The sequence below is a fragment of the Pyxicephalus adspersus genome, chromosome 2, assembly GCF_032062135.1.
Source record: "Pyxicephalus adspersus chromosome 2, UCB_Pads_2.0, whole genome shotgun sequence".
Lineage (NCBI taxonomy): Eukaryota > Metazoa > Chordata > Amphibia > Anura > Pyxicephalidae > Pyxicephalus > Pyxicephalus adspersus.
The window spans coordinates 137,604,081-137,620,481 of NC_092859.1; the positions used below are offsets into that span (position 1 = coordinate 137,604,081).

General features: G+C 39.6%; 1 protein-coding gene and 1 non-coding gene across 2 annotated transcripts; both read left to right on the forward strand.

The window, feature by feature from the left end:
* The first annotated feature begins 3,420 nt into the window (after window positions 1-3,420).
* Window positions 3,421-13,893, forward strand: TIPIN (TIMELESS interacting protein). Its single transcript, XM_072402611.1, has 7 exons — window positions 3,421-3,710; window positions 7,028-7,127; window positions 8,264-8,339; window positions 9,531-9,653; window positions 10,589-10,652; window positions 12,024-12,215; window positions 13,664-13,893. The coding sequence occupies exons 1-7, from the start codon at window positions 3,581-3,583 to the stop codon at window positions 13,846-13,848; spliced, it is 870 nt and encodes a 289-aa protein (XP_072258712.1). The 5' UTR covers window positions 3,421-3,580; the 3' UTR covers window positions 13,849-13,893.
* Window positions 11,802-11,930, forward strand: LOC140325092 (small Cajal body-specific RNA 14). The gene has a single exon (XR_011919673.1).
* Window positions 13,894-16,401: the final 2,508 nt, after the last annotated feature.

Here is a 16,401-nt window from a genome sequence, read left to right on the forward strand (position 1 = left end):
CCCCCCCACCCCCCCAATACTTGAGCACTCATATCCTCCTTTTTCATTTTCAGTTATTTATTTAAGTTATTAACTTCTAGCCCAGTGTGAGCTCCTGTTTTGCACATCCAAATGTCAATTAAACGTGTATGAATCCATAGATCTCTGCATATACGTGTGGATTAACATAGCGAAATGGATGTTAGTCTGTACAAAGGCTAAAACCACGGGCCGCTTTGTAACAAAACATTCTGAAATCTTCTCATTCGGTTTTGTCTGGCTAATAGACTGTGACTGTCATATAACGTGGCTGCAATTCAATTAAATCTGTTCCTGGTGGTAAATTAGCTTGGTGGTAAATTAGGCCAGCTTGGATTGGCCTAGTTTTTATATGTGTGACCTTACCTGCTGCTTATCCTCCGTTTGGCCTTAAAGGTCAATCAATCTGGTTGTATGAAGAAAGTTTTGTATTCAACGATTTGTGATTTCAATGATTGGTTTCAGATCATTACAAGAATAAAATAGATCTAAGCCTCAAATGAATGACATTTACTTTGACATAAAGGCTGCATGGTTGCTCAGTGGTTAGAGCACTGGCTATTGCAGCGCTGGGTCCCAGGATCGAATCTCGGACAGGACGCTATCTGCATGGAGTTTGCAGGCTCTCCCCGTGTTTGCGTGGATTTCTTCCATACCCCTAAAACATGCAGTTAGGTTAATTGGCTTCTGCACGAAATTGACCTTAGCCTGTGTTAATAACCTATGAATATGGTAGGGAAATTAGATTGTGAGCTCCTTTGAGGAACAGTTAGTGATATGACTATGGACCTTGTACAGCGCTGCGCAATATGTTGGCACTATATAAATACTGTGTATAATATAGTAATTTAAAACACTGCTTATCACAGATGCTTATACAATACTGTTTTCCCCTTCAGTCCAGACGAGAGATGATAGGAGCGTGTACAAGTATATTGGTGGTCTCAAGACAGGTAGGGGTGGATTTTGGAGATGTTGCGTAGATGAAAGTGGCAGGACCTGAAAATGTTCTGAATTTGGGGGGTAAATGAAAGGGGCAGAATCAAAGGTGACACCAAAACAACGTGCCCGAGGACAGTGATGAATAACAGTGTTGTGAACAGTTAGAAATATGTCAGTGGGAGATTTGGAATTTGATCAGGAAGTTCCAATCAAGATGGATGAAGATTGTCTCAAGCAAAGGAAGATGATGACCCCGCTCTTTTATTGAACAGGGACAGGTGAGTATTGCAGGGTAGAATTAGAGATAAATGAACATTAGTTGCAGGCAGATGAAGATGGTGAATTCATTCAGCAGTGATGTTAGTAGAGAAGGATGATGATGATGATGGAATTCCCTGGATTAATTCTCATTGCACTTATACATATGCTTTAATACAAAAAATCAGCAGCATTGATACCAATGAAAACCAGATAATAAAACTGTAAAAACAGCAGCATGTCTTGGAGTGCAAAGATCTGCATATCATCTGATCCAGCTGTTTGTCTGCACTTGTGGATGCCCTACCCTGTTATTTTGGTATATTGCAAAGTTAATAGGAGTGAAATAAGGATAGGAACAGCTTTTTTTTTTCAACCTAAAGTTTTTTTTTTTTTTTAACTGAAGAAACGTAGAGTTTTAGCATCCTAAGATAGACAAAGCTCTACTAAGCTAACAATCAGCATATGAATATGAGTGATGAATGGATCACATATGAGTGTGGTACAATAGGATCTCAGAATACATAATGCAAAACATTAGGTCACCCCTTTTTTCCGACGCATTTCGCCATATGGCTTCCTCAGGGGAGGGTAGAGACTGAATTGAAAAAGTTCTGAGTGATGGGGGTTTACTTAGAGATCCTAACAGGTTCAGATCATGGAGTAGTAAAGTTTGGGAGTATCCCAGTTGTTGACTCAGATAGTAGTCATACAAATAAAAAGCAGGAATGCTGAAGATAGAGGAAATGTCAAAAGTCTCTGTTGGAGCTGTGGAACTCCATGCTGGTCAAAGGGACTGTATGGTATACATTGTGAGCATTCCACAAAAATGTTACAAGGAATAACACAGGTCTTGTAGAAAGGAAGAATGATATTTCAGGTCATTTACAAGACATCACCAAAAATAAAGAATGTCATTCTGCACAATTTCAAACCCCCCAAAGAACACTTGGGTGTCCCGAGTCACTAGGTATGGGTCATATTCGGGTGACTTCAGGAACTTTTGCCACTCGTACCAAGTATTTAAAAATTCAAATTTCGAATGCAAGATCTTCCATATGCATTATCTCGGTAACCCTACGCAACTGCATCTGTGCAGGGGGTTGTCTGTTGCTTATAATATAAGGAAGTGATCTGGCTACTGTAACCAGGTGTCTAAGGCTGCATACACACACTCAGTTTATTGCTGGTAACTATGTTTCATAAATGTTTCCAGTGTTAAAAGAATGACAGATGGATGAACATCGCAGTTCTGCTCTATGGACAGGGGAAGGGAAAGAATGAGCGAGCGCACCCCGCTGTGCTCTTCTATTGCAGTCACTCATCGTCTGTTTATGAATCCATCAGGACGGATCCATGGATAACATTGGACGACCGCTCTACGCGTTAGGTTCTCGTCCTAGACGAGCCTGACCACTCATATCAGACGAGATTCATCTGTTATGTGTGCATAGCTTTAGGATGCAAAGAGCAAGAATTATAGTGTAATAAGAAAAAAAGCTGGACCATCTGGGACCCTAAATCCTATAAATGTCTGCAAGATTTTATTCACTAATTTCAATCGCAGGCTAAACCAAGCTAAACCATCGCTTCAAATTACGTTACTGTATCTAGATCCTACTGTACACAAATCCAAAGTCCCCAAAACAAGCTAATCTGCATTATATACCAATATGGCAGTGTAAGAAGGGCTACCGGAGCTTCTGCCTCCTGTCATTTGCGGCCCCCAGCTCACCGACCATGGACTGGCACGGGTCTGGAGCTTGAGGACAAGTGAACTACAGAACACATACAGGTTCCTCTTGACTATCTGCTGTCTTTTTGCAGAAGGAACGAGAAGGTGCTGCCGTGGAACACAGAAATTGAAATTTCATTATTAGCTTTCAGTTTATCTGTTTGATAAAACCAGTTTACATAATTACTCCCAAATCTTTAGAAGGGATTTCATTCCTTCAGGGGGTTGAGTCCCAAATTTTAACAATACAAACAGATGTGTGTGTTTTTTTTTTTTTTAACACATTTTAAATGTGTAAGGAAGAATAAACGATTTGAACCCAAAACCAGTATAGTTCTTATACATTGGGGTGTTCCCCCCAGCTGGGTCCACCACCCGGCACTTTCCAGTAACCACCAGGCTGTTTTTGAGTGCTTACTGAAGAGTTGGGTCGCAGTTGGAATAGTTGTCATTTGAAAACTACAGAAGCAAAAATGAAAAGCAGATACAAAGACATGTACTGCATTTTACCTTGCAGGGTGTTGTTTTAAAGTGATGATGTGTTTTTAAAACTTTAACATTGTGTATGGTTGTGGGTGTTTTTAATTGTATAACCGTTTTTTTTTTCCTGCAGATTCTAAAGTCAAGATGATTGATCCTTTAGAAAATGACCTTTTTGATATCCCAGATTATGAACACACAGAAGACGAGAATTTTCCACCTCTACCCCCACCACACTCTCCGGGGGGGGATGATGCTGGTGATATGGAAAATGGAGGTAACAGCAATGTAGTGGCCATGTTTACTGTGTATTTTTGAAAACTACAAAAAGCATAAGAGGATAGAATGTAGTTTTCTGTGATTTTTCCTTATTGTGCATTGTGCATAAAATATTGTGACGTATTTGCTTCTGTTCAGCCACCTTGACTCCCTGATGCTCCCTTGGAATGATTTCACTCCTTAACACCCCCCTATCTTGAACTTGCCATTAACAACTCCCCTTAGCTAAAGAAGCATTGTTACAAATGTGTTCCTCAAAGTTTCTAAGGTTGGGTACACACGTGCAATAATTGTTGTTGTGACAAAAGACTTCATGATGCATGAACGAGCGCTGTACATACAGCGCTGTTCGGCTCCATGGAGAGGGGAGGGGGAGAATGGCGAAGAGGCACCCCGCTACTCTCTCTCCCTTTCACTTTCATTATGATCGTTCGTCGTCAGTGGATCAGCCAGGATGGACGTCGGAGCGAAGGACGACAAGCGCTGTACACATGCCAGATTCCCATCGGATATTTGCCCTGACGCGATTATTGCACGGGAATCATCTGATGTGTGTACGTAGCCTAACAATTAAAACAAATTTAGGTACTATCCAGAGAGTACCTGGTCCCCACAGGCAAGGTTGGCAAATAATTCCCTGTAGCTCTGCAGCCTTTTTCCAGGATGCATCGACCATGGCTCATATTTGTGGTTCTGCCCAGGGATTTTGGGTTGCAGTGTTCCATTTTATTTTAACTTAACTGGGGAAATTACCAGATACCAAATAGCTTTAATAAATGTTAAACTGACACAGTTAAATACGCAGCCTAAATTGCTAATACACATCATTGAAGCCATTTTGCAGAATATTGCCAAGACGTCACTTAGCAATTATATCTGCTTGGCAGAAGCCAAGACTAAATTCATGATGGATAAAAAAAAAAAAAAGAACGCATAGGAAAATGGAAGTGCAACGACATGACACAGTTCCAAAATTCCAAGCCATTTGAGAACACCTGACTTTAAATTTTACCTTTTATCCTTATAACAGGGTTTCATTACATATCAAATGTGGGCCATGCTCCCTGACTGTAACCCAGCCTTTTGCCGTTTCCTCAATTTTTCCATTCCCCTGAACTTTCCCTTTATCTGATTTTTTTTTTTGTGAAACAAGTGATACATCACTGCCATGTTTATGCCTAAAGATTTTCAGAAAGCCACCTGATGTGTATAAAATGGCTTATTGTATTTCACCACATGTATTTTCTTTGTTGTGGCAAATTTATGTCTATGTACATTCAAATCCTTTTGACCTGATATCATATGCAATGGAAATGTAAAATACAAATAAATCTGAACAAAAAAAAAAATCTGTATTAAAGCAGAACTAAAGTAAAATAAACATACAAAATTCACACCTTTGATCCTTTGATGGCGCTGGACCTTTCCACAATCCAATTCCGCGCTGCCCTAGAATTCTATTTCATCCCGGCGCCCCCATCTTCTGTCTTCTCTTTCCGTCTTCTTGCTACATCACTCGATTTTGCACTGTGCAGGTGTGAGATTGGGTGATGTAGCCCGCTGCAAAGGGGGAAAAAAGAAAGGTGATCTAACTGCACATGTGTGAGAGTGGCATCTTTCTCCTTAGTGGAAAAATGCTCCTTGCTCCTTTACAGCTCAATGCTGTAACATTTAATTTAATGAACTGCACTTAAAGGATGTTTACTGGAAGTGAGAGAGGTTTTTGGGAGCTGGATGGACATCATATTAGCTCTTTATTGGGTCATTTGTTACGTTAAGAAAAGAATCAGAGGGGTAACCAAGGCCTTTTTTTCCTAAAATCTGCAATGGTGGAATTGTTTAGTTGGTGACCTGATCTCAGACATGTGCAGAATGAGCAGCCAAGAGCCTTCTGGCTTGCATGATGGAGGTATCATGGGAGGCTCTGCGCTCCCATTCAATCTTGATTTCTGCGGCATTGCTGCACCTTTTTTATTTCATAAGCAAATTCTGTATAAAGTGGACCTTGCCCTTGAATATCTGTACACTTTCCATCTCGAATTGAAATATATAAAGGGTACACCTGCATTACTGCCAGCCTTTATACTGGATAGGGTGGCATCAATCACAATGCTTTCGGTTTCACCCTCCTCTCCTCTGTGTTTGGTTCACCTAGCTGTTTACTGCAACTTTACAGAGCTTTGTGGGCTGGATTTAGTCATGAATACAAACATGCTGTAACATGGACATCATATTAGCTCTTTATTGGGCCATTTGTTACGTTAGGAAAGGAATCGGAGGGGTAACCAAGGCCTTTTTCCTAAAACCTGCAATGGTGGAATTGTTTAGATGGTAAGAGATGCTGTCATAGTTTTATTAGTTCTAGGAGTATATTTGACCTTCAAATTTGTATTTGCATTGTTGCCACTGTTGTGGAAGATTTGTACAAATGCTATACAGCCCTGTGTCTAAAGAGGTGGAGGAAATCTTTCCTGAAAAATCTGTAAAGGATTTAGATTTGCAGTCAAAAGAACAGAAGCCAAACCCAGCTTGGTAACTATCATGTTCTATGACAAAAGTGCTTTAGGCTGGTTAGGGGAAAGAAAGTTCAGGAATGACGTAAGAACAAACCGTCTTAGAACGGCACCTATAAAAGTAAATGCTGTCCAAGTCCATTTGTTTTTTTCTCTTCAAGTATGTTCCATTAATGTTAAAAAATAAATTAATTGAATAAAAAGGTCCTTTTTCAAAAATATTTGTTTTGATTTATCTCCCCTCCTATTGTATGATACTTCCTCCACCTCCTAGATTGTAAGCTCTTCGGGGCAGGGTCCTCTCCTCCTCCTGTGTCACTGTCTATCTGCCAGTCATTTGCAACCTATTTAATGTACAGCACTGCGTAACATATTGGCGCCATATAAATCCTTTTTTATTAATTATAATAATAATAATAATAATTTACTGTACTACATGAGCTTCTAATGAGGCAGTTTATGTTTTGCATTATCTTCAGATTGTCTAAGGAATTCCTTTCTACACTTGCTCATGGTTTAAAGGGAGTACATCTTTATTGAGTACTTACAGAAACCCTGCCTGCTGCATCAACTATCTGTATTCTAATTCTACAGCAAAATCCAGAAATGATGGTAAAAGAGCCATCTGGTCGTTCTACAGTGTAATGAACTTCCAATGTTATATAAATCTGACAGCATAAGGAGAAATCTCAAATGATTGGCAGTAAAAGCTGATGCATAGTAAACCACCCACCCTTTTGTTTGGCTGCGTTCTGACTTATGAAACTAATCAATAGTCTTATATTTTTATTGCATTCTTTAGATGACTGGACCAGGAATATGGGTGGAACACAGCCAGAAGAAGCACCTAAACCTGCCAGGAGAGCAGTAAAAAGGCCACAGCCCAAGCTGGATGCCAATCGGTAAATATTCTTTGACCCAGATGTCACGCTGGGGGAGACGGAGCCTCTAGGGGGCAGTACAGGTTGCATAGAAGAGTTGAGAGCCCTGAGAAGGGCCAAGGTGCAGAGTCTAAGCGGCAACCTGGTCTTCTCCAGAGCCTCTAGTGGTGAGGATGTTGCACTGCTGGTTACTGCCAGGTTGCAGGCCTTGGGCACACCAGGGTGGGCAGGATGAACATGGTACGAAATTACTAGGCGGAAGAATTGTCAAGGAAGGCTGAGGTCAAGGCAGACAGCAAGCAAGAGAGGTCAGGTCACGAGCCAGGGGTCAAATACCAGAAATCCAGGAAATAGACACCGGTGACACAGGGGCCACTGTAGACACAGAGAACACAGGAGAAACTGGAAACAAAAGGAGGCACAGGGGACACAGGGATATCCACAGACAGACAGGAACACTGGAACATCACAGGGAACTGGCTTGGAAACAACAGACTGGGTCACAAGGAGTTAACACGGGAGTTGGACACAGAAGCACTGAATTCAACAGGTGTAGAGGGAAAGGCTCAGCAGAGCTAGGGGGCTTGGCATTAGTGGAGACACGTTGCACCAACACTGATTGCTGTGTCTGAGATAGATAAATAGCCAGGGATAAATTCCTGATTGGCTTGGCAGGATGCCTTTTCCTTTAAAATTGCTACTTAATTCCAAGATATTAAATAATGTTTTAGCATTTATTCCTGTCCAATTGTTAATGTATTTTATGCAGATTTGGGGACTGGGAAATATTACTAAAGCATGCCATAAGCATAGTAACAGGCGACTATCACAGCTGTACATGGCATGAAAGGAGCAATCCAGCTGGTAATACGGCTCATTTTACATTACATCTGATCTGTGCTTTCCAAAACACAAATGCCTGGACTTCAGCCCTAAAGCTTTTGTATAATCTCAGTTTGTATTATAACTAGGTTTGAGGTATAGTTACATTTTGGGGATTAACCAGTGCTGTAGTGTTGGTTTATAGCAAAATGAAATGTAAGTGTTTTAAATACACTTCCAATATATATTCAAATTACAAAAGTAGAAAATCATTTTGTGATTTTTTTTTTGGTCTTGCTCTGTTTATTTTTGTTTTCATTTTTCCTTCTCTAAAGGCTTACTTCACAGCGTGGATTACCGGCTTTAAGACATCTGTTTGAAGATACAAAGTTCAAAGGCAAAGGGCATGAGGTGAAGTTCCACTTAGGGTGTAATAAGACATTGTAATATAAGACATAGGCATTTTGGCTCTCTGAAAATATCTGGAGTTCAAAAGAGTTTATATTTAAACATTTATATTTTAAATATTGCATTATATTTAATGTTCCTATTAACCACTAAAACTCATTTAGCTATGCCCACTTTTACAGTTGAATGTTTTGTCTTATTTATGGGACAGAAAAATAGGCTCCCTGTTCCAAAGAAGTTAGGAAGCTCAGCTTTTAAGGCATGGTAGGGGAATACTTTTTGAAATGTCACTTGGTCTTCCATTTCCAATATTTGAACTACTCTATATCTCGAAGTCTGTAGAAATGGGTTTTATATCTGCTGCAGAGAGTTCTCCTAATCCTGTTTCTATGCTTCCCTTGTGACAATAAAAGAAGATTTGATTTTCCTTACTGATCATAAAAAAATGCTTCAAAATCCTGATCCAATAAAAAGACGTGCCATTAGGGCTATTTCCTGCTCGAAATCCCACATGACACTTGTCCTTTGAACTGAACAACATACAGTTTCAGGTACAGTAAAATGCCACTTTTGGGAAAAGGTCAAATTGGAGTCTTCACATAAAGGTTAGACATATATAGTCCTTGGTTAAAGTACTACTAAGGTCTTGATGTCTGAACATTCCATCTAATATGGAACTGCTCAGGATTATTCACATTACGGTTTTGAGTAGACTTATCCATAATTTTTGACATCTGGAAGCCCAGTAAGTCAACTTTGCAAACTACGTATCGCAGGACCTCACTCACTATTCTGTAATCCATTGTGTATGAAGGAATACATCCTTGGCACCTATTTAGACATGTCTGTGCAATAAAAAACGTATTATTCTGAACAGGTGGAGTGATGTGTCTTAAGAAATAGAAGGAAACCTAACTAAAAACATTAAAATGGCAGATGTATATAAGCCTTTTTTTACCTTAATAAAAATGAGTTTTTTTTATTGTTATTCCTGCAAATCTGTTTTCTTTAAATAACTTGTTATTAAGTAACTTTTATATGTGTGTGTGGTATTTCTATATAGGATTAAGACTTTTCCAATTTTTTGGCCATAAACTGTTGGGAACAACAAGTTTTGCTATATGCATTGTAAACTGAATTATTATATAAAGTCCTCTTCATAAACCCTCAATGTGTTTTCTTCTTGCTTGCTAGGCTGAAGACCTAAAAATTCTGCTGAGACAAATGGAGAATTGGGCACACAGACTTTTTCCTAAACTTCAGTTTGAAGAGTTCCTGAATCGGTTAGAAACATTGGGGAACAAAAAGGAGGTGCAGGTGAGTGAGCAAGATACATAGAAGTTATAGAAACAATGGTTTACATCTGTCTAAAATGAACTCTTCCTCTGTCAGCCATCAGCTATTTTTACAATTTGCTCACACGTCGAAAATGCAAACCCAAAATTTCAGAAAAAACTTGCACGTGGGTGCACATAAAATAGTTCCCCAATTTTTTTGTCAAATGTAAAAAAAATAAGATAGGGTCAGATAAATGGATACTAAATATGTAAACTTTCTACATGTAGACGTGTTTGGGTGGCTTTACAGTCTACTGCATTAACATCAAATTGCCAAAGAGAAGTAAATGGACCAACCATTGGTATAGTATAGTTACCTCCTAGCCTAGGGTTCGCTCTGGGTTCATTTAGTTACTAATTTCACAAAGTTTTTGGATCTGGCAAGGTATGGATTACTTGTGGCAAATCTGTTCAGTGCCTCTGCCTCATATATTATAATCAAGAAGGACATGGTGCTTATGCATTTCTAGTCCCAGTCTCGGCCAGGACACTATCTGTATGTAGTTTGCAGTTTGCAGGTTCTCCCTGTGTTTGAGTGTGCTTCCTCTGGGTACTCCGGTTTCCTCTCTCATTCCAAAAATGCAGTTAGGTTATTTGGCTTCCCCCTAAAATTGGACTAAGACTGTATTAAAGACATATGACTATAGTAGGGATATTATATTGTGGGCCCCTTTGAGAAACAGTTAGTGACATGACTATGGACTTTGTAAAGCGGTGCGTAAGATGTTGGCGCTATTTAATTAACATAAAAAGAGAAATAAATAGCTGGAGTTCTGCATTCAGTGGCAGTTGCTGAGCCCTCCATCCAGCAGGCTGTTTTATGTGTACATACTTTACTAATAATTATTTGTATTTAAACTAAGTCCATGTTCTTGTACATTTTAATTTACTACTAATTATTTTCTCATGATTTAGACTTGCTTAAAAAGAATACGGATGGATCTGCCCATTGTCCATGATGATTATGTCAGTGATGAAGGTATTTGCTGCAATCTCTGCATTGTATGATAAGCCAAGACAATAAAACTACTGACGGGAAGTGAATAGCCTAGATTGTCTCATTACAATGGCACCAGTCAGTGAGTGGAATATATTATATAGCAAGTGGACTGTCAGTTCTTAAAGGTGAGGTGTTATAAATAGGAAAAATGGACAAGTGCAATAATTTGAGCAACTGAAAAGGGCTGGGTTGGAGCATCTTCAAAACAACGTCTTGTGGGGTGTTCCTGGTATGCAGGGGTTAGTATGGGCTTAAAAGATGTCCAAAGACAGTGTCGGTCCCCACAGTGGGCATGTGGCTCCACAAGGTTAATGATATCATGCTCATGGAGCCTGAGGGGCACGCAAGAGAAATTTAATATGTTATGGGGTGGTTGGATTTACTATCGGGACACACTGGAGTTCAGGCGCCACCTGGATCCGAGCCTCTCAGGCTGAGGGAGGGGGGCCTGGAGTATCTCAGGTTACATTTACTTACCTGTTCTTTATAACACCCTTTGCAGCACCGATTGTCCGATGATGCTGATTTGCCTGTAACTACACCACGAGTAACTTCTTTGTTTGTGTTATAATGTGATATATGCTATGCACCGGTCTTTGTTTCCCCATACTTACCATTGTTCAGTTTTTTCTTACTCTGATATTTTCTTGTTTCTATCTATGTGGTTTTTATGTATTGTGTTCTTTTTTCCCAATAAAATAAAAATAAAGAATGTTAAAAAAAAAAAGATGTCCAAAGGAAGGTAAACCAGTGACATGGTTATAGAAGCCCAAGGCTCGCTGATGCATGTAGGGGAGGGGGGTTAAGCTTATTCATCTGGTTGAAACCAAAATAAGAACCACTTTAAAGTAAATTACTTAGAAAACAAAAATGTAATTCTGCCCATTAGTGAAAAGTATTAGAACACGGTGATTTTTGGATAGTGTAGAACATTTTTCAGACAACACAGAATAGTTGTCCCTCTATAAAATGCCCTCAGCATGCAAATTCCTGGTCGGACCTCATGACTACAGAATAATTACATTGTGAAAATATTTGGCAAATGGTGATCTGCTCAGACGTGTATCCGTTTTATGAAATGGGTGACCCTTAACCTGACTTTTAATCCTATTTTGGTTTAAAACATGTGTGGCAGATATATTTCCTGTTGCATTATTGAGCAATTTAATGTGACTTTAAGACTGCCACAACAATAAATGGTTCCTGCCGACAGGACCTCTACAGCATTGAGGTTTTTGTGCGATGGTTCCGTACATTACATTTCTTAATTATATTAATTATTTTATACTGGTTGTAATTTCTCTGCTTTAGTATGTTTATTAATACTCTGCATTTGTTGTGGTTTTCCAGTTGTTGTGCAGATGGAGGATCACCCCCTTGATTCTGAAGATTTCCCAGCTTTCCCAGAACCCTCTACACAATCTCTGTCACAACCCAGCACCACAGAATTAAGTGACGAGACAAGACAAAGAATAGAGAGAAATAGACTTCTTGCCCTGGAGAAAAGAATGCAGAAGATGCAAGCACAAGCTGATAGTCAAGGTATACACTGACATGATGCTACAGGGTAGTCTATAGATGGGTGGGGGGTACGTTTTTTTCATGATCCTCTATAATAAAATCCCACCCCACCAAAGCACTACCTGTGGATAAAAAAAAATCCCTCTGGCTCCTCTCTTCTGGTGCTGCAGAGCCTCTGTATTGGATTCTCAAAATACTGATATCACAGGAGGTGTGGATCGCAATGTAAACTGCAATACCTGCCAAACATTTTGGCATACTAGTGTGGAGAGCAAGAATATCCTTAGCTTGTCTGCAAAACATGTGTGGCCTTGGCAAGCCCAGGAGGCATCTTGGTTTACAACGTGGGAGAGAGGCCAAGTTTTAGAACCAAGTTTCACTATAAGGACATTGTCCAGGTTATTAAATATGCAATAATGAGGTTGTTCATTGTTTTGTTAAGTGAGCAAAAGCAAAAGTGTGCAAAAGTCGTCCTCCCAGGCAGATGGTACAGGTCTTGGCAAAGTGAACAAAATGTGGTTTTGACGAGAGCATGGCTGTGCACTTTAAACCATTTATGCTTTCATTGCCTAACATAATGTACTATACATTTTTGTTTTTCTTTTCTAATTATAAAGAAATAATGATGCTAATAATAATGACAACTTCAAAGCAATTTATATATAGTTCTTTCATCACACGGCTCCAAGACTTTTCTAGAGCTGCCCAAAATCTCTGAAATGGTCTTCCTCATCCTATTCGGCTTGCTCCTACTTTCTGCTCATTTAGGAGCCTTTAAAACCCATCTTTTCAAACTTATACTTATTAGGCCTGTCTGCCTATCCGACTATCCTTCTGTCTTTTAAAACCCTCAATACTTCCCATCATTCCATATTTCCCCTCCTATTGTGTGTTACTTCTCCACCTCTTAGATTGTAAACTTTTTGGGGCAGGGTGCTCTCCTCCTCCTGTGTCACTGTATCTCTGTCATTTCAAGCCCCTACTTATTGTACAGGGCTGCGTGATATATACGCTATATAAATCCTGTTTAATAACAATCTTGTAAATAAAGGTTATCGTGCATGCAGCTTTTTTTTCAGAATGGTAGTTTAAATAAAAAATTTTACACTGTAACTTTTACCCCTTTACTCAGTACATTGTAAAAAATGAAGAAAAAGGTTTGTCTAAATTGTTATCATAAAATCAGGATGGGTTACAAACATTGGTGTGTTCACAGGTTTGTGATTGGTACAAATTGGGTCTGGGTTTGGTCAATTGGTAAAACAGCATTCTGAGGAAGCGTAAAGGCCAGAAAACCAGATTATCCAAGAGTACCCATGGGATGTGGCTTTTGAAGTGAGCCATATGCACCGTTTATTTCTGAAATAAAATTACATTATTTTCTCATTTGTGTTATTTCATCTTTTATCCGAATATAGCTATATATAGACAGGCAGTGTGTAGATATGTCCTTTTGCTCTTTCTTGCAGTGTCCTCCTCACAAGTTGTGTCTCAGGCCCCGTCCCCTGATCCTGATGAGATTCCCGAGGACTTTGATGAAGATTTGTTGGAAGAAGTAGACAATGTTGTGCAAAGCAACACACAGCCACCAGCCAGTCCAGTGGCAGAAAACAAATCCAATAATGTTACTTCTGATGTAGAAGATGATGATTGATTGTTTATATGTATATATTTTTCTTTAATAAACTATTTTATTTCATTTAAAGTTGTCTTTGTGCTGGCAATGCAGATACTTTAGACTTTACAACAACATCCACAATTTTACCACCGTAGGAATGGAGCTCGGGCTGTGTATGATGAGTTTGTGAGGACAATTGCTCCTGTTTTGCCCAAAGATTAGGTGCTCCCTCTTCCATAGCCACATAAATGTGCATTTTACTGGTCATGCATGTACAACAATAATTAGATTGCTTTGCAGTCTGCTATGAGATTGCAAACTCCATAAAATGCAGTTTGTTTATTGGATAGGCAGCTGATTCATTGATTGATTCTTGATAAATGCAGCCAAAATAGTTTGTTTTGTGGATACCTTCATAACTTAAATAGTTGTTTTTTCCTGTAATATATTAAGTAGGTAAGTACAGACATTTTAATTTTTTTTTTAAATATTGTATGCCAACTTTTCCTATGTTACATACCCTACATATTTGTTTAGAATATGTAGTATCTCAGTATTACCCCTGAAGAAGCCATACGGCAAAATGTGTCGGGAACCATGACTTTTCTCCAATCCTGGCTATGGTGATTCTAACCGGTCATTGTATTTAGAGTATCCAGGAATATTATATATTGGTCAAATATACCCTGACTGCCAAATTGGGCATGACCTTCACTGTTCACATTGTTGGATTTATTATGTGTATTGAAATGTGTTCTATGGACAATATCTGTTTATTACACAAATTGGAATGTATAAACCACATTTGCCATTTAAACACCTCTTTTCTCCTTGTCTTTCATTCATTCTAATATTACTCGTTAAGTGAGTGGGGTGTGGCAAACTTACACAATACAATTGATAGAGGTGTCTATACCCTCCATCTTCTCTTAAGTACATACCCTGTTTCCCCGATTATAAGGCTCTCTCTTATATTTTTTGAAATGCCAAAATATGCCCTGGGTCTTATTTTCAGGGGATGTCTTATTTTTTTCATGAAGAAGACTACAGTACACATTTATTGTTGAAAGTCACTCATGATCACTCATGTTCCATTGATTGTCCCCTTCTGATCACTCATATGCCATTGATTGTCCCCTTCTGATCACTCTATGCAATGACTGTCCCCTTCTGATCACTCTATGCAATGACTGTCCCCTTCTGATCACTATGAAATGACTGTCCCCTTCTGATCACTATGAAATGATTGTCCCCTTCTGATCACTTACCCGTAATTAAGTGCAGGGATCTCCGTTAGGGCAGGGATCAGCAGCTTGCTTCCAGGGATCAGCAGCTTGCTTCCTTGTTCAGAATCGCGGGGGAGGGGGGGCACGTGTGCAGGCTTTTTACTTTCAGTTTGGCTCAGGAATAGACACGCCCTGCAGCCAGCATCAGAGACACACACGCTGCAGCCAGCATAAAGGACACACACGCAGGATCAGATGGGAGCTGTCTTATAAACGGGTAAGTGTCTTATTTTAATTATTTTTTTAAAAATCGGGGGTGGCTTACTTAATGGGGATGTCCTAAAATCGGGGAAACACAGTAACGGACATTATGATCAAAGGACACCATAGTCCCAGGCTTTGGCCATCGGCACCATCAGGATATGCATTGCAAGCAGCCCCAATTTAGTAGAATGAGCTGGGCACACCTGTTACGATGTTACTAGTTTCATGTGGCTTTTTTCAAGCAGGAACAGCAGTGGGAACATTTCTGACTTGAATTAAAAAAAGAAAAAACAGAACACAACTCTATCCAGCTGATCTTACACTGATATCCATCAGTGTAAAGTCCCAGAACAAACCCAGTGAGCACATATATTAAAATTGCCAGCAACTGAAGTGCCCAGTCTAACAAGCTTACTCCATAAACCTTCAAGTGGTGAGGCATTGCCAAACCACTTGACCTAGAAAGCATTCTGCAGTCAACTTTTATCAGAACAGTGTCTGGAAAGGCACCCAATGTGGAGCTCAGTGCCAGCAGGTCACTTTCAGGCTAATTTACAAGGTTAATCCGACAAGATCTGGTCATTGTACTTTTAAAATGCAGTTTAAGTGATGACCACACTGGAAAGCGGCAATCAATGAAACAACGCACCAGCAGCAGTGTGGAGAATAGTGTTAAAATAGTGAAAAGTGCTAGGCTTTCTTCTGGCTGTTCACTTTGGGCCCATCCTCTTCTCTTTGGGGTCTTTCTTTGCTATTCTCCCTCTCTTCAGTTCCAGCACAGTTTATAGTATAGTTTACTCATATCTTGCAATTAAGACTCATGCATTTTTGCAGGGATACCAGGGTGGGGGGTAGGGTAAGAAGAGAGAATACACAGTACAGGGCAAAAAACAGAAATAATTCAGCCACACAAAGAAGTAAATCCCTGAAAAAAACTTTTATCAAATACATTACACATGCAATCACATTCAGCACAATGTATAACAAGCCAGTGCACCTCATCATGACAAGGGGGGAGGATGTTTGTTGGGTATTTTGTGGGGAGGAATCACAGAAGGAGAGGCAGTGCCATTGTGATGCCCTGATACTGCTTGTGGGA